Below are 18,889 nucleotides of genomic sequence, written 5' to 3'. Positions count from 1 at the left end.
GAAAACCCAGATTCATCGACCCTTGAACAACTGTGGCTAAGAATCATCTCTACCAGTCTTAAAATAAGCCACATCATGATTTTAAGCTACGGGCAGGGTAGGGAAGTAAACTGCAATAAAGAAAAGAAAAATTCCTGCAGCCACCTGGGTTGTTCATTTTAAACAGTCCTTCACATGAATGCAAACTAAGATACCTACATTATTTCCATTAGTGGGGACAGAATTTGGGGATTATGTTAGCTCAGTGGTCGGCAAACTCATTAGACAACAGAGCCAAATATCAATAGTACAACGATTGAAATTTCTTTTGAGAACCAAAAACCGACTTCTGCGCATGGGCCACGAAGTTTCAATTGCACTGTACGTGTGCACCCGCACGTGGTATTTTGTGGAAGAGCCACACTCAAGGGGCCAAAGAGCCGCATGTGGCTCACGAGCCACAGTTTGCCGACCACTGTGTTAGGTAATTCAAATGTGCAATTTGAACACCTGAACAAGATGAAGCAAGAAAATTTCCATATTGAAATGGAAACGTGATCAATTAGTCTTACGTTAATAGGCATGTGTGTCGTTGGGAAAGCAATGCTTGAAGGAATAAATTCTCAAATGTTCATCTTAGCACAAAGCTATTTGTATACTTTCGCAATTCTTAAAGTCTGATAATAAAAGTGAAGAACAACAAAAATAACAATAAAATAAAAACAACTTAAGCCATAGCCAGTGTGGCTCAGCTATTTGGTGGTCGTCCCCTACACCAAAAGGTTGCTGGTTCGATTTCCGGTCAGGGCACATGCCCAGATTTCGGGCTTGATCCCAGTTAGAGGGTATGCAGGAGAGGCAGCTGATCAATGTTCCACTCTCACATCAATGTTTTTTTTTCTCTCTCTCTCCCTAAAAAAAAAAAAAGGTCAATGGAAAAAATATTTAATTTAAAAACAAAGCAAAGCAAAAAAAGCTTGAGTTTTTCTGGGTAGGAAAGTAAAAACTCCTTTGCTCATCCCTGGTTAGTCTCATGTGTTTCTTCAGATGAGACTATCCCTCTATGGACATACATGTTCATCAGTAAAATCCATTCCTCCATAAATCAAGAGAAAAGCTGATTATGAATAAAACTATATGAATTATCTAGATTACTTTTCAACATCAATTAATACTGCAAGAAAGGCTTATTTCCAAAATTTTAACATTATCTGCAAAAATCCTAAAACACAAAGCAGTTATAATTGTGTATTAGAGTTTCTTTTGATTAATCTTGACCAATTTTTTTGGTAGATGATTAGTATCTGTTACCCACTTACAAAGGCATATAGTTACCACATATTTGTTTAGTAAGTTTCTGGTTCCAGTCAGAACTAGTTCCAATTAGAACAAAGATGTGTTAATTTTTTTATCATTCTATATGACAGCTGTTTGGATAAAACTAATTTGAACTTATTGCTCTTTTAAATAGAAAATGGCTTTTCAGTTATTAATTTACATCAAGATCAGTATGGACTCTAGACCACTAAGCCTATCTTTTAAAATCATTATGTTCATACAATTTAAAAACATACCGTGTTAAACCAGAATTTCACAATTGGTGCATGATAAAAGGCATAAAACTTTCGTGTGATTGGAAGCTTTTTTGATTTTATTTGTATCTCCATTTCATTCTTTCCTTCATTGCTGTCCAATATTCTTATTTCTTTAAATACTTCCTAAAATAAAATGACACTCATAAATATACACATTTATTCACAAATTTATAGTCACTTAAAAAAATTTTTCCCCCTTACCATAGGAATCTCTTCTGTGATGTTTTGAAAGTTGTTTTCACTATCTTCCATTGTCATTTGATGGGCATCTTGAGATTGTGGAATATGAGACATTTCAGCCTTAGTTTTATATTCGAGCATTAATATAGTAGGTGGAACTAAGATGCTTAATATAACCTAAAAATTTCAAAAACATAAATTCATATTTTAACATTAATATAATATTTCAAGAATATAATATAAGCAATAAAAAAATATTAAATATCCTTACTATTAGTCAGCCATTTTGCCCTTGGTAATATAGAGAATAAACCTTATCTTCATTTCTACTTACAACTATTTTTAAAGAGGCCCAGGTTGAATGGTTTAAGGAGTAACAAAATATTTAAGTATTATGATATGAGGGTATAGAAAATATTTAATAACTAAAGACTTGTCCTTTAAAAAAATCAAATTACAATCTATTCAGAAAATACATTTGTTTAAACAAAATTCAAGTCTTATGAAGTTACTATGTGCTTAATTTTATCCTAAATCTCTTTGCAAGTGTTCCATGTCACATGATTACTCAGCTTGTGCCTCCATAAAAAAAAAAGCATAATTTATAAAATTTTATGTTATGAAGCACAAAGAAATTAGAATTGTGTATCAGGGTTTCTACTGGTTAATCTTTCACCATTATTTTTAGCAGATGATTAGTATTTGTTATCTACTTATAATAGTTAATGATTAAACTACTTGCCTGATTTCTGCCTTCTAGATTTCTGTACCTTATTTAAGATATAACAAAAAGGGAGTTTAAAGTAATATCTCTCATTATGATAAAACTGACAGTACCAGCCCACATTTTTGACCATAAAAACCAGGCATATCCAATATACTTCAAATAAATTGAAAGTAACACATTATTAAGTTAGTAGATAGGTCCTGAATTTTAGAATTTAGGAATCATTGTTCATGGCTGCTCATGGCTATAAATGCCATACTTTCATTTGTTGGCCTCATACTTCTGGCTCAGATGGAGGCAACAATCACTCAACACCACACCTGAAAAGGATTTAGAATGAACAATAGGAGGAAAAAGGACACTACATGTCACTCTGTATACAATGCCAACACCACCACCCCCATCACCCTAATAAATAAAAGCATTTTTACTATACATCTGGGCGAATCCCACTCCACCCCCTGCTCTTTTAATCTAATCACACCCTTTATATCAATTTTTTTCTAAGGCATACCTTGTACCAGGAATTTTTCCTCATATTCAGCCTTCCCATCCACATATCAGATAACAACATTTGTGTACAGGTGTGGGCTACAAAAGGCCTTAGTCTTGAAGAAACTGCTAATTTAAGGCAGGTGGAATTACTCCAGTTTTTCAGTTCATAAGTGAGCAATTTCATAGCCATGGTTTCATCTTGTCTGAAGGATTGTTCTAGTAATTCAACTGCTAGTTGACCAAAATCACTATCAAAAGATCAGAGCAAAACATACTCAGTTTACCAAATTATAGTTTTAAACCACTATTCTTACATTAATTCATAACATGTTCTAGTTTTTAATATTTTCACACACATACAACACAAACAATAAAAAAAAATAGGGAATTGTAAGGCAATAGAATGATGGTAGCTCTATATTTTCTGATACCTACTACTATGTGGAAATCACGAAGTATTTAAAATATGTCACATTAAAAATAAGACTGAAGCCCTAGCTGGTTTGGCTCGGTGTATAGAGCGTCAGTCTGCGGACTGAAGGGTCCCAGGTTCGATTCCAATCAAGGGCACATGATTGGGTTGCGGGCTCAATCCCTAGTGTGGGGCATACAGAAGGCAGCCAATCAATGATTCTCTCTCATCATTGGTGTTTCTATCTCTCTCCCTCTCCCTTCCTCTCTGAAATCAATAAAAATATATAAAAAAAAGACTGAAAAGGTGACTCCAACCCTGGCTGGTGTGGCTCAGTTGGTTGGAATATGTCCTATGCACCAAAGAGTTGTGGGTTTGATTCCTGATCAGGGCACATACCATGGATTCCATGCCTGTTTGGAGTGCATTTAGGAGGCAACTAATCAATGTTTCTCTCCCTCTCCCTTCCTTTCTCTCTAAAATTAATGAAAAACATATTCTCAGGTGAGGATTAAAAAAAAAGTGACTCCAGAGCACTTTCCCCTGGTCCTATAGGAAACCCAAACTAACAATGTTCAGTTAAAATTTTTCTATATAGTTATTTCAAACCTAGAAAAGGGTTAGTACCTAGTAGAAAGCAATGTGAATACAGACTAACCTAATCATGAAAAACACCTAAAACTTAAATCTCCAATAAGTAATCATCAGATCCCTGCTTGAGTTACTTTCAGTAGTAACTGTTAACCCTTTTCTAAAGTCAACCTATTTTGGGAGAGAGAGGTCCTATTCTCTATAATAAAGCTTCCTAGAAACTACCTTTCCAGCCTACTATTCCATTAGTGCCCTAAGTAAATGTAAACTTCTGTGAAATGTTGCATTCTCCTATAAATGTAGTTCCACCATCTAGAATGCCTTTCCAGTTGAACTCATCTCCTTAGTACACAGCTTAAACCTTGCTTTCTTCCTTCCTTTTCTCACCATTCCAAGTGGAACTTTTCCTAACCTAATTATTAGTATGTCCAATTATTAAACTAACTTCTGGCATTTCTTCTTTCTTGAATTATTTAACTTGAAATGCAAACAAAGTAGTAACTTCTTTAGCATATGCATAGGTAGCAAAGTTTCTTTCTAAATTTTTAAAAATACAAATACCCCCATTTAGTCCATGATATTATAATCTTCACCTAAACATGGTCTATTTTGTATTTTTTAAATGTTCCAAGTCATAAAATATAACTTACTTGGAATACTGTTTCAATTCTTCTGAAGTATCATCAACCAGGTCACTCTGCTTTGCTTCATAGGCCATTGAACGATAGATTTTACAGGCAACTAATGCTTTAGCCATTGATTCTTCACCATGCTGCCACAAAAATCGGGCCATGACCTGCCTCTTCATAAGGCAAGCCCAAATTAACAGTTCATTAAGTGGATAAGGAAAGCGCTTGGTTTCTGGATCATCAATATCTACAATTTCATCTTTGGTTCTTTTCTTCTTTCCTTCTTCCAAAGCTGTATCAATCTTCAAGGAAAAAATGTTATAAAGCTCATTATAAAAAGGCCATGACATTCATGTGGAAATTTTTATAAAATCTCTTTTATGGTATTCTTGAACTTCATATAACTGTACAAATTAAACTGTATCAATTTTATATACTTGATTTTTATTACAGCTCAAAATTCATTTTATAAAAATGGCATTTCCAAAAAAATGCTTTTATAACAAAGTTTCTCGAAATTAAAGGGACTATATATGTCAACTAATACTTGATAAAAGACAATTTTATTTTATTTTGGAATATGTTTTCTTTAATCCTCACCTGAGGATATGGTTTTATTGATTTGAGAGAAAGATAAAGAAATATCAATCAGTTTCCTCCCGTACTTGCCCCAACAGGGAATCAAACCTGCAACCTTTTGCTGTACAGGATGATGCTCCAACCAACTGAGCCACTGGCCAGGTCCATAAAACACAATTTTAATGAAAAAGAAGTTTCAATCCTGGCTGGTTAGCATAGCTGGTTAGATCATGGTCCCAATATGCCAAGGTTGCAAGTTGGATCCCTGGTAAGGGCAAATACAAGAACCAATAATGAATGCATATTTCTCCTCTCTCTCTCCTTTCTTCTCTCTCACAAATCAATCAATAAATTTTTTTTTAAAAGAAGTTTCAGCAACACCTTTGTCTTACATGTTGTTAGGTAAAAATGGAATAAAAGGAGGCAGTTAAGTGCTTATCAAAACATTGTTTAAAAAAATTGGGTTGTTATATAATCAATTCACAATGGGTATCTTTTTTTATATGGGAAAATGAAGAATCAAAGATATATCTAAAAACAAAAGACAACTCTTACTAAAACAAGTAGTTTTTTATTTCCTAATACTCAGTAATTTAGAAGTGTAATATTTAAATAAAAATACCTTTGGTCGGTAGGGCTGCGCTGTTTTAATGAAATGATTATGTCTTGTTTTTTCCTTTTTGTCTGCCCTATTGCCGAAAGATTCATGACTCTTTCGCAACTGAGGAGTGCCACTTGAGGTATTTCGGCCAGACCTCTGAAAATGAAAGCTTATTAGTTTTTATAGATTTAAATATGCTGATATGCTTTTAAAAATTCAAGAATCAGTTTATATTATGTATAAATGTATTCATACACACACATGAAAAATATGATTTGGTTAGGATATCAATTATAAAAAGTTTCAAAATACCTAGCTGAAAAATCTCATTTTTAAAAAAATATGTTTTTATTGATTTCAATGAGAGGAAGGGAGAGGGAGACAGAAACATCAACAATGAAAGAGAATCACCAATTGGCTACCTCCTGCATGCCTCCTACTAGGGATCGAGCCTGCAATCTGGGCATGTGCTCTGGGAATCAAACTATGACCTCCTGGGTCAGATAGGTCAAAGCTCAACCACTGGGCACAATCTCATATTTTTAAGACAATGCTACTTTAACCATTCTAATGTAAGTAATTTTTAACTTTTAAAGTGTATGATTTAATTTTAAAGCAAATATATAGACTTCCCCCCAAATATTACATACCCGATTATTTCCACCAAGACTATTATATATTAATCGAAAACGTTTCCGAGTATAGGTGCATCTATAGGTTCCTCCCATAAGATATTCAATAACAAGTCCTATATCAATTAGGGTGATCTTATATCCTGGAGGAAGATTTCCCTGGAAACAAAACATTAGTTTTAAAAAGACAGGATAGTATTTCTCAATAATTCCATGTGATGCTCTAAAATGACAAATATTTATTTGTTACAGAAAGCTGGGATTTCCAGCAACTATCTTTACAAGAGAAGGAAGTAGCTTGTTTCTCTTCTTCCTTTTATAAGAGGAAAGAGGATTATAAAGTTTGAAGTCTCAAAAGGTGTGGTTCAGGACAGAAGTATGGTTTACAGGAGATAGTTTGGTCTCCACCACCCTAATAATTCACAGGTGGGGGCAAAGGAACTTCTAAGAACCAACTATTCCATTTTCACTGTAACAACACATATCATAAATATCATTTTCCTGTAAAAATAATGCTATGTTTCTTAGTGAGTCCATACTTACTTGTAAGTACTGTTTAAACAAAATCTTATGGCTATTTTACAGATTACACAAGATTTTATAGCCTTGTCTAGAATTTAGCTACTACTTATAATCCTGTTTAGAGCTGAAACTTCATTTTCCCAGGGCATCAATTTACAAATGAACTTTTGGAACATAATTCACTTGTGAGTTTGGAAAGATTGTTTCAGAATCAATCATTTGATTAATTCCATTAAATAATCTTAAAAGTGTTTAATCATCAGATGACTTACATATATTAACCAATTCTACCCTCTTACCATCATTATTCTTTCCATTTCCCTAATTATAATTTCATGAATTTAGTACTTTTAAAAATTCTTATACTTTTTTACATCTTGGTTTTATCTGTGAAGTTTTTAATTCTAGATATCTATATTTTTAAAACCTACTATTTAAAAATTATTTTAAAAATGTTCATTTTAAATATGAGGTTATTTTTATATCTAAAACCTCAAAATATGCTTTATGATTAAGAATATTATGTATGATGTTTAGTTTTTAAAAATATAACAAATACCATTATGGTATGAGTCCACTTGAATGGGAAATATTTAAATTAAGTAATGTGAAACTATATAAATAACTTGTACAAAACTCAACTTATAATTTGAGTCAGAAAATACTCAATTTCTGCCTTTACGTTAGGATTTAAAAAAAAAATTGGGCCACTGATATAAAAAAAAAAGAATTAACAACTGCAGTTCTTTCTTCTAGCCCATGTAAGTCAATCAGAATGCAGATGTGTTCTAAAACCACCCCTGGACTAAAGGTCTCTCCCATGACTCAAGCTTTCTGGGAAAAGAAAAAAAAAGTTTTAAGTATTCAAACAACAAAAAATTAATGTGAAATGTCCAGAAGAAGCAAATCCATAGAGCAAGGAAGTAGATTAACAGTTGCCTTAAACAGGAGCAGAATTCTTGGGGGTATTTTAAATACTTTTAAATTAGACTGTGGTGATGGTGTCACAATGGTGAGAATATAATAAAAGCCACTGAACTATATACACTTTAAATGGGTGACTATTATGGCAATGAAATACTTTTCAATCAAGCTATAAAGAAAAGCACACACAAAAATGAAATGTTACTTTAAGTATAATAAAGTCTAGGTTCTTCATATGGGATAGGCCTAGTTGAGTATTAAATAAGTTATAAAACAGGAAATTACATCTCTTAATTTTTCAGCTTTTTAATAGTATATTCACACTTAACAGCAAGTAAATGTTTGAATGAAGAATTCTAGAAACAAGTGTTTTAGTTCAGAAACTTAAAAATATTTCAATTAATTAAATGAATACTTTTTCACCAAGAAAAATTAAAAACTATTGGATACCAATAATTTAAACAGATTTTATTTTTCAATATTCAAAACTTTTATTATTCTTTTTTAAAATCCTCACCAAGAATATTTTTTTCTTTGGAGGGGAGGGGAGGGGAGGGGAACATTTGTCAGTTGCCTCCTGTACGAGCTCTGACCAGAGATCAAACCTACAACGTAGGTATGTGCCCTGACCATGAATTGAACCCATCACCTTTTGGTGTATGTGAAAGAGAGGGAGTGAGTGTACTTGCACAGGAGCATGCTTTTCAGCATTTTTATTGACAAAAATCTGCCATTAATGATCATAACCCAGTGATTCCCTCAATGTCCTTGTTCAATGTCCTTTACATGCCCTGGGAACGAATTTCTTCTGAACACGGAGAAAAAGATACATTCATCCTATCAATTATCTTCCTTTACGAACCAATGAGCATTATGAAGTTCACCACACTTTAGGATGATTAGAAGCTCAGGAAACTTGGTCATAATTTCATAAACTTTCTTTTTCTTGATTTCTGATGTATCATGCAAAATCTTTACTTCTGTCATTACATATTTAGTACTTATTTTATTTTGTTCTAAAAATGTCATTTTATTGCTACTTTTAAGGTGTATTTAAATGATTTTTGGAAACAGATTAAGTATAACTTTTTTAATAACATTTTCTTTGGAAAAAAAGTCTCTTACCTGCTTGACATCTCGAACAAGATGAAATAGCATTGGATTAGTTGGACCTTGTTTCTTGAAGGAGAAAAAATTAAACTATTATTTTTCTTCTAAAATAATGTAAACAACTTCCCTTTTTATTACATATAGAACTTTTATGAACCCACTTGCACAAATTATATATATACTTTTAAGTTAAGTTCTGTTCATAAAATGGAGCAAAAAAGGATATACCCGCTCTAACTGGTTTGGCTCAGTGGATAGAGCGTCGGTCTGCGGACTCAAGGGTCCCAGGTTCAATTCCAGTTAAGGGTATGTACCTTGGTTGTAGGCACATCCCCATTAGGAGGTGTGCAGGAGGCAGCTGATCCATGTTTCTCTCTCATTGATGTTTCTCTCTCTCCCTCTCCCTTCCTCTTTGTAAAAAATCTATAAAATATATTTTTTAAAAAAGGATATACCCATTTTACATTACCATATTTGCCTTAAACAAAATATATAATTTATTTTCTTATGTTTTTACTTATGTAACAATATGTAATTTTTTTTTATTTTCTAGAAGTCATGTAAGCATTGCAAGCTTCACAATTATATCGTTACATTTCTTTAATTGATAATGGAGGTGTACATTCTCTTTATTGTTAAAATTTCTGTACTTATTTCTGCCATTAACCATCAAGTTGAATCAATACTTCAAGTATTTTGGGTAATAAACTTTTAACATTTAAATATGTCATTTTTTCCCTATTATCTTAATTCCATTGATGTATACTAGTAGACTAAAACCTTTTTATTTTTACAGTAATCTTATTTTGATGGTATCTTATTTTGAAAAAATACCCAGGAGTTTATCTCCTCCATCAAGACTGAAAGGAAAATGGGCCAAAAATGTATTCTTCTAAACTTTTTAAACAGGGCTATGACCCATCTGAAATTTATTGCATTTAATTCTATACAGCACAAGCAAAGATACATATTTTCAATACTGTAAATCTATTGTTTAAAAGAAATAGCAAATGGGATTTTCTCCCATTATTGTGTTATTAATTTTTATGAGGTTATCATAGCAATTAATGCAACCTACTTTTCCATTTTGATCAAATATACTTGGTAATACATTTCTGGATAAACTTATTTTTTTTTTAAAACAATATTTTCTTTGCTATTCTTGACTTTCAAATTCTATATATCTAAAGATGACTATAGCATATATTGAATATAAACTATATTTTACCTCTGTTGTCTTATTACAATATTTAGTCTATCCACTCAAGAGCTGAGTCTTCCCTGCCCATTCTCCCCTATGTGTTAACTTTAAAAAAAATAAATGTCTTCTAAGTTAATATGAGGTATTTTATATTTTTTAGGTATTAGAAAATTTCACTGTATTTTCCCAAACAGTTTATAATCACACAAAAATGCAATTTTTGGAATTCTATCTATCTTAACCCATTATTGTTTATTCATTAAATATAAATGCTTAGTAAAAAATAAATATACTTTAACACAGCAGTTCTGAGTGTGGTCCAGGAACCCCTGAATGCCCCACAAGACCCTTTTAGAAGGTCCATGAAATCAAAAGTATTTTCAGAATCATGTTAAGGTATCATATGCATTTCTCATTCTCTTCCTCTCAGTGTTCAATAAAATTTTCCAGAAGCCTCTTGATGGGTGATATCATAAAATTAAACTCAAAAGCAAATATGAGAATCCAGCTGCCATCCATGAAGCCAGACATTAAAGAGATTTGTGAAACCATAGAAGTACTCTACTCTCTTCATTTATTTTTTGTTTTCTTGAAAAATATGCTTTAATGTTAACGTGTAATGGATTTATTATTATTACTAAATACAATGTAATAAACATTTCTTGGTTTTATATTCTAATGTGGTCAATATCAACACATATGAATAAAACCTATTTAAAAACAGCTCTTTGAGTTACTCAATAATTTTTATGCTATAGGACCCTGATACCAAGAAGTCTGAAAACCACTGTTTTGTCAAGTTATAATTAATCCCTTAAACTTTAAAAATTTCATAATTGATGCTGAAAGTAACTATTATCTTAATAACTGAGTTATACAATTAAAAAAATTACTTGCCTTACTAATGGGACCAATTTTTATTTTTATTGTTTTATATTTGCTTTATATTTCGGGGATAAACCTTATTTCATTCAGCACAATGAATAATCCTTTTAATTTTTACGTCTGTTCACTAGAGACACAGTAGAGCGCCAACAAAGTTCAATGTAACTGTGCTAGACACTATTAAAGGTAAAAAATGAGGGAAAATAAAGATATAATCCCTATCCAAAGGCAATTTACAATCCATAGGGGAAGATATAATTATATTTAACTGACTATGCTATGGGGCTTCATGAGGGCAATGGAATGGCATTTACACCACGTTTTAAACAATAAATAAAATTCCAGCAGGTGAGGAATAGTTGAAAGAAAAACACAGACCAGCACTGTGTAAAGAGCAAAAAAAATTTTTTTTATTATATTGGGGGTTGTGGGGGAATTGCAAGTGAACAATGTAGTGAAATACCCAATATAAGGGGATGGGGTTAGAATATAAAGGCCAAATGGGAGATACCTAGGGCAAATGTTCAAAAACTGGAGAGCTCTGAAAATCAAGCTAAGGGTTTGGGTATTATTCTATATACTAGAGGCCCAGTGCACGAATTAGTTCCTCAGCCTGGCCGGCAATCAGGGCCAATAGGGGCCATTTCCCAGCCAGGGGGAGGGACTGCGGAAGGTTGATTGTGGGAGTGCACTGACCATAAGGGGGCAGCTCCTGCATTGAGCATCTGCCCCTTGGAGGTCAGTGCACATCATAGTGACCGGTTGTTTGTTTGACCAGTCATAATGGTCGCTCAGGCTTTTATATATATACTAGAGGCCTGAAATACGTGCACTGGGGGGGGTGGGAGGGCCGGGTCCCCTTTAGCCCGGCCTGCGCCCTCTCACAGTCCGGGACCCCACGGGAGATATCCACCATAGGGAATGGGCCTAAGCCAGCAGGTGGACATCCCTCTCACAGTCCAGGACCCCTCACTCCTTACCACCCACCTGCTGGCTCCTTACCGCTCAGCTCGCTGCTCCTTAGCACTGCCGCAGAGGCAGGAGAGGCTCTTGCCACTGCTGCTGCGCTCACCAGTCGTGAGCCTGGCTTCTGGCTAAGCAGGGCTCCCCATGGGAGCGCACTGACCACCAGGGGGCAGCTTCTACATTGAGTGTCTGCCTCCTGGTGGTCAGTGCGCATCATAGCGACTTGTCATTCTACCTTAACGGTCACTTAGGCTTTTATTATATAGACTAGAGGCCCGATGCATGAAATTCGTGCCAGGGGCTTGGCCCCCGCCACCGCAGCAGCCGCCTCTGCCTTGGCCCTTGCCACCATGGCTTAGTCCAGAAGGTCGTCTGGAAGGACATCTGGTCTAATTAGCATATTATGCTTTTATTATTATAGATGGATAGACGAGCATCAAAGGTTTTTAAACTGGAAAAAGATATGGTAAAAATATGTGCTTATAAGAATAATTAGTTTAAAATATTGATGTAAACAAAGACTAGAAAAGGACATTAGAACACAAGAATAGTATAGACTGTAAATTCCAAAAGACATTAGGAATGAAAGGGAGGTGATAAACAGAAATTGATGAATAAACAAATAGCTTTGCAGAGAAGTCAAAGTTAGTAAGCTAAGATTTGGTTATAGTTCTCAAAGTACAACTCAATTAAATTCATATTGGTAACAAATGGCAACCAATAAGAAGGGCAGTATTTTCCTTCTCCAATGCTAGTAACATGAAATCTGAAATGAAATGAGAAAGGCTTTGTGAAGAAAATAATTACTTTTCAGGAGCTTGCAGAATATTAAAAAATAGTACGTAAGCTAAAAGGGCAACACCGTAAGGTCAAATCATAAATGTAAACACAAAGGAGAAAAGAAAGAACAGTGTGTAACTTCTCCATTAGGCAAAGGAGTCTAAAGAAATCTGCTGCAACAAATGACCACCAGGAAAAAAAGAAAGGTCCCCAGAAACAAGGAAAGTTTGCCACTTTCATATAACCAAGTTTGCCCCACACTGACTACCTGTAATTTTTCCATGTAGTCTAGCAAGACATTAAAGATTTTACCAAAAGGATCGAATATGTTCAGGTAAAACAACATTTCCCAAAGATGATAAAACTTAGCTAACCAACAATTTTAACATATACTTACAGTGTTGTAAAGTTCTTCCAGTCTAGGAATGGTAAGGAATTTATGCATGCTTACTCCATTCTCAATAAGAAGTTTTACAAATGCAACTCTATCCATTACAAGAGCATCAAGCATAGCTTGTTCCAGGGATCCAACCTAAGAGTATCAAAATTAATAAATATGTTTCACACATTCTAATTATAGAGTTCTAAATGCAAGTCTTTCGGATTTATACCTCTTTGGTTCTGAGCAGTTTTAGAATAAAATTTTAAAAATGGAAAACAGTAAAAGGCTAAGACTTAGGGTATAAAGAAAATAGATGAAAGACATCTCTAGAGTAGCATTCCTGAAAGAATAGTCCATAAAAATTACTTTGTAGGAGAGCAATTGTGACATGTGGGGGGTAGAGGGAGAAAAGAATCCATCATTAACTAAAATTGAGAAAAAATAGAGCAATGATTCTCAATATTTAGAAAAATTTTTTAGAGAGATCATTTCAATAATTGAGGGCCATTACTAACATTTAATGGGTAGTATCAAAGGACCACAAACCACACAATATGCCAGCCAATCTCACTCACAAATGAATTGTCCCACATTCCATACAACTTTCTATTATCCTGCTAGATGCTCCTGAGTGAAAACCCAGTAATATTGCTTTACATATAAACAAAAAGCACCTTCATGGTTTATTCTACAATGAACTTTCTAAAAATACAACTACCATATAAGTTAGACAAGATTGTACTTAGTTTTCTTTAGAACTTTAACAGAAATTATTCACCATTAGAGAAAAATCCCTTAACAGCAATACAACCTGTGATTTATGAGTTGAATATAATACATGTTTATCAGTCAGCATTTATAGCTGTCTCTTATAAGTTTTTAGAGACTCTTTTATAGACTTCGACAAATTCAAATACTATTAAATTAGTGGAGCCCAGCTGGTGTGGCTCAGTGGTTGAGTGTCGACCTATGAACCAGGAGGTCATGGTTCAATTCCTGGTCAGGACATATGTCCAGGTTGTGGGCTCTGTGAGCTTGATCCCCAGTATGGGGTGTGCAGGAGGCAATCGATCAATGATTCTCTCTCATCACTGATGTTTCCATCTCTCTCTCCCTCTCCCTTCCTCTCTAAAAAATCAATAAAAATATAAGCTAAAAAAAAAAATAATTAGTGGAGACACAACTATAGGGATTCACTGAGTATCATTAATAAAGGTTATGTTAATAATAAAATACTATTAACATGTTAATATATTACTTTAATAGCTCATATTATTGCTTCTGTGTATTTTGAATATTTTATTTATTTTTTTTTTAAATATATTTTATTGATATTTTACAGAGAGAAAGAGAGAGGGATAGAGAGTTAGAAACATCGATGAGAGAGAGACATCGATCAGCTGCCTCCTGCACGCCCCCTACTGGGGATGTGCCCGCAACCCAGGTACATGCCCTTGACCGGAATCGAACCTGGGACCCTTGAGTCCGCAGGCCGACGCTCTATCCACTGAGCCAAACCGGTTTCGGCTTGAATATTTTATAAAATGTTATTATTAATTTTTAGAGAGAGGAAGAGATAGAAACATCGATGACAGAGACACATCGATCAGCTGCCTCCTGCACAGTCCCTATTGGGGATCCAGCCTGCAACATGGGCACATGCCCTGACTGGGAAGCAAATCAATGACCTCTTGGTGCATGGGATGGCACGCAATCCACTGAGTCACACCAGAAGGGCCATTTTGCATATCTGGTACGACATGATTTAAAAACTCTGTGGTTAAAAATCAATACCAAAAACAACGTGTGTTTTTTTTATACCTGCTGTTTTTCAAGCTTATTCTGATTTTTTCTTCAGAAGTTTACCATATAAGTAACTATACAATTTATCTACAACAACCTCTATTACCATTTATTTTTCAAGTCTATTCTCTATTTACAATCACTTAGCAAAGGATATGGTCTCCAAGACCTTTGTAATATACAGACTAAATGCATGCCTTATACATGATAGTATTTAAAGATGGAAGATGTTTTCTGTGTTACTTTTCACCACTCAGTTCATGTTATAACAAGGAAAACGTGTTGACATTGCACTTAAAAATAAAATGCAAATAATATATAAGAATGTAACTTGGGGGTAGGGGAGGCCGGGGGGAGGTCAATGGGGAAAAAAAAGGAGACATATGTACTACTATTTGTAATACTTCAAACAATAAAAAAAAAAAAATGTAACTTATTCCTTTTCTCATATCAACAGCCTGAAATTTATCATGGCATGTTATTCCTATTTTAGTTAATATTATTTCCTTATTTCTCCTGTCACATAACAAATTCTATTTCTTATTACTTATTCTAACTAACATTAACAACTTTTATTCTATTGCCCACTTGGTCCTCTCGCTAATCTTTTCTTGTCCTGTACTTGTAAGGAATATTGTTCTGCTGCCCATGGAATTTAAGTTAACAACATTTCTGTATTAGTCTGCACTCACAACTGCAGACGTTCACTGATTCTATCAATAGGTGCAAGCATCTGACTACTTAGTATATCTTTTATAGGTTGTCATTCTTGAGCATCTGCATTTGAAATACTATTTTTATTATACATCACTTTTATTTCTCTGTCTTTATTACAATTAGGACATTATATTGTGTTTTTTCTAATTGTGTATTTGTAAAATTTAAGTTTTAATAAAATAAAGTAATAAAAAGGGGTATAATAATATTTTTTGCTTAAAAAAAGCAGTGTTTGATCTTACTGGGTTTATAACCACTACCCTAGAACAACAACAAAGCCTAACAAAATGTTCATATCTGAGAGAAAACAATTTAGTTTAAAAACAATATCTGGAGAAACCAAGATGGCAGCATAGGTAAACACCTAAACTGCTGCCTCGCACAACAATTTAAAAACTACCATTAAAAGACAAAACGGACATCATCCAGAACCACAGGAAGGCTGGCTGAGTGGAAATTCTACAACTAGAAGGAAAGAGAAAAGCACACTGAGACTCAGAGGAGCTGCAGAAGGCAGAGGTACCGAGGCGCATGCGCGGAGAGGGCTGGCAACTGAGTACGCAGTTAGTTACCTACACGGGAGCACCCATACGACTGTCAGCTGATTTCTCAACAGAAACTATGCAGGTCAGAAGGGACTGGCAAGAAATATTCAAAGTGATGAATAGCAAGAACCTACAACCAAGATTACCCAGCAAAGCTATCATTCAGAATTAAAGGTCAGATAAAGAGCTTCACAGATAAGAAAAAACTAAAGGAGTTCATCACTGCCAAACCAGTATTATATGAAATGCTGAAAGGTATTCTTTAAGAAGAGGAAGAAGAAGAAAAAGGTAAAGATAAAAATTATGAACAACAAATATATATCTCTCAACAAGTGAATCTAAAAATCAAGTGAATAAAAAATCTAATGAACAGAATAAACTGGTGAATATAATAAAATCAGGGGCATAGAAAGGGAGTGGACTGACAGTTCTCAGGGGGAAAGGGGTGTGGGGGGTGCAGGAAGAGACTGGACAAAAATCATACACCTATGGATGAGGACAGTGGGGGCAGGGGGGTAAGGGCAGAGGGTGGGGTGGGAACCGGGTGGAGGGGAGGTCTGGGGGGAAAAAGAGGAACAATTGTAATAATCCGAACAATTAACATTTATTTTTAAAAAAACACAAAGTAAAAAAACCCCAAACAGTATCTGCTTTATAAGCAACATTTCTTGATATACTCAATGCATACTTTACTAACAATCAAAAGAAAAAAGGTAAAACATTTGTCCTACAAAGTGTACATTAAGCATAAAAGCCCAAAATCAAATAGACGACATTGTGTAGAAATCCATGAGATAAACCACATATACATAGAAGATAAAGACTCTGTTCAAAGCCTTTATCTGAAGAGACAGTTGATTAACATCAATTTCTTCCTCTCTAGTACTGTGAGAAGGGAAGTGACCAAATAAAAGAAAAAAGGTAAAACATTTGTCCTACAAAGTGTACATTAAGCATAAAAGCCCAAAATCAAATAGACGACATTGTGTAGAAATCCATGAGATAAACCACATATACATAGAAGATAAAGACTCTGTTCAAAGCCTTTATCTGAAGAGACAGTTGATTAACATCAATTTCTTCCTCTCTAGTACTGTGAGAAGGGAAGTGACCAAATAATTTAGTAGTAGTAGTATATAGGAAAATACATTACCATGGTTTAAAAAAAATCAAATATCACCAAATGGTATTTAAAAAACCTTCCTTTTCTTAGGCCCTCATGTTGAAGATTATAGGCCATATTTACAGTCTCCAGAAAGGTTCTATGACCACACAGTGTATATGAATATGCACTCATAAACAGAACTTGCCAAAATTAAGATCATGCTAAACATACTTTTCTGCAATTTGCTGTTTACATTACGTAGATAGAAAAGACCTACCTCATCCTCTTTAAAGGCAGGCTAATATTTCAACGTACAGATAAACATTTAAGCTACCCATCCTCCTACTGATTGATATGAAATAAAATTTGGCAAGCACTCACTATGTGCCAAACTGTGAATAAAGCAGTAAGTAAAACTAAAATATATTCTTGGCTTTCATAAAATTTATTTTCTGTGAGTAGAGGTAAATAGCTAAAATATATGGTTTATCAGAGAGTGATAAATGCTAAATAAATTTTAAAAACACAGAAAATGCTGTCACAGAGGGCTGCTATTAAAATTGGGTGAATGAAGAGTCAGTCTGGGTAGAAAACATTTGGTTAGAAGTCAGAGAGAAAAGAGGAATCAAGTCCAGGAAGTTATCTAGGAAGTGAAAGACAGAAAAAACAGCAAGTATAAAGCCTAGAAACATTCTTAATATGTTCTAAGAACAACAAGAAGGCCAACCTGGCTACATAAAAGAGAGCAAAGAGGACAGTGGTAACATATAAGGTAAGAGAGGTAGTAATGGAACAAATGTAAAGTCTTATTGGCCATTCATTATAAGGGCTCTGGACTGTGCTGTGTAAATGTGATGTGATCCATCTTCTGTCCGTAAAAGGAGAGGAAAAATGAGAGTAAGGAAACTATGCATGATGCTATTAAAACAATACAGAAGGATGATAATAGACTGGACCAGAATAAAACTGGTATTTTGAAAGTAGATTTGAAAAGATTTACAAATGAAATTGGACTGCAATATATAAGAAAAACAAAAGATGACATTACAATTTCTTTGTCTAAGAAACTGTTTTGTGCCATTCAGTAAGATGGGGAAGACTGCAGAAGGAACTGGCATAAACATCCATGAGAACATCGATGACACATAAGTTACTTCCATATCTTGGCTACTGTAAATAACAGTGCAATAAACATGCAGGTGCATGTATTTTTGAGTTACTATTTTCATTTTCTTCAGATAAATATCCAGAATTGGAACTGCTAGATCATATGGTAGTTCTACTTTTAAATTTTTGAGAAACGAACATAATGTTTTCCATAGGGGCTGTACCAATTTACATTCCCATCAACAGTGCACAAGAGTTCCCCTCTTTTCTTCTCCACATCCTCACAAAACCTTCTTACTTCTTGACTTTCTTATAACAGCCATTCTATCTAACAGGTTTAAAATGATCTCATTGTGGTTGGTTTTGATTTGCATTTCTTTAATGATTAATGATATTGAACACCTTTTCATGTGTCTGTTAGC

The 18,889-nt window shown here is 34.1% G+C and overlaps 1 protein-coding gene across 1 annotated transcript in view; it reads right to left on the bottom strand.

Annotated features, from left to right (window-relative positions):
* Positions 1 to 18,889, bottom strand: part of TRPM7 (transient receptor potential cation channel subfamily M member 7) — a 135,026-nt gene that overhangs the window by 64,383 nt on the left and 51,754 nt on the right. The window contains exons 12-19 of the mRNA XM_080678086.1: positions 13,206 to 13,340; positions 8,992 to 9,045; positions 6,439 to 6,579; positions 5,810 to 5,944; positions 4,630 to 4,910; positions 2,996 to 3,224; positions 1,776 to 1,931; positions 1,554 to 1,697 (exon numbers count right to left, since the gene is read on the bottom strand). Coding sequence (XP_080534212.1) covers positions 1,554 to 1,697; positions 1,776 to 1,931; positions 2,996 to 3,224; positions 4,630 to 4,910; positions 5,810 to 5,944; positions 6,439 to 6,579; positions 8,992 to 9,045; positions 13,206 to 13,340 — 1,275 coding nt within the window. The remainder of the gene's footprint in view (positions 1 to 1,553; positions 1,698 to 1,775; positions 1,932 to 2,995; positions 3,225 to 4,629; positions 4,911 to 5,809; positions 5,945 to 6,438; positions 6,580 to 8,991; positions 9,046 to 13,205; positions 13,341 to 18,889) is intronic.

This window comes from Plecotus auritus (genome assembly GCF_963455305.1).
Source record: "Plecotus auritus genome assembly, chromosome: 1".
Lineage (NCBI taxonomy): Eukaryota > Metazoa > Chordata > Mammalia > Chiroptera > Vespertilionidae > Plecotus > Plecotus auritus.
The sequence above is the reverse complement of the archived record's forward strand: the minus strand, read 5'-3'. Positions and strand labels throughout refer to the sequence as shown.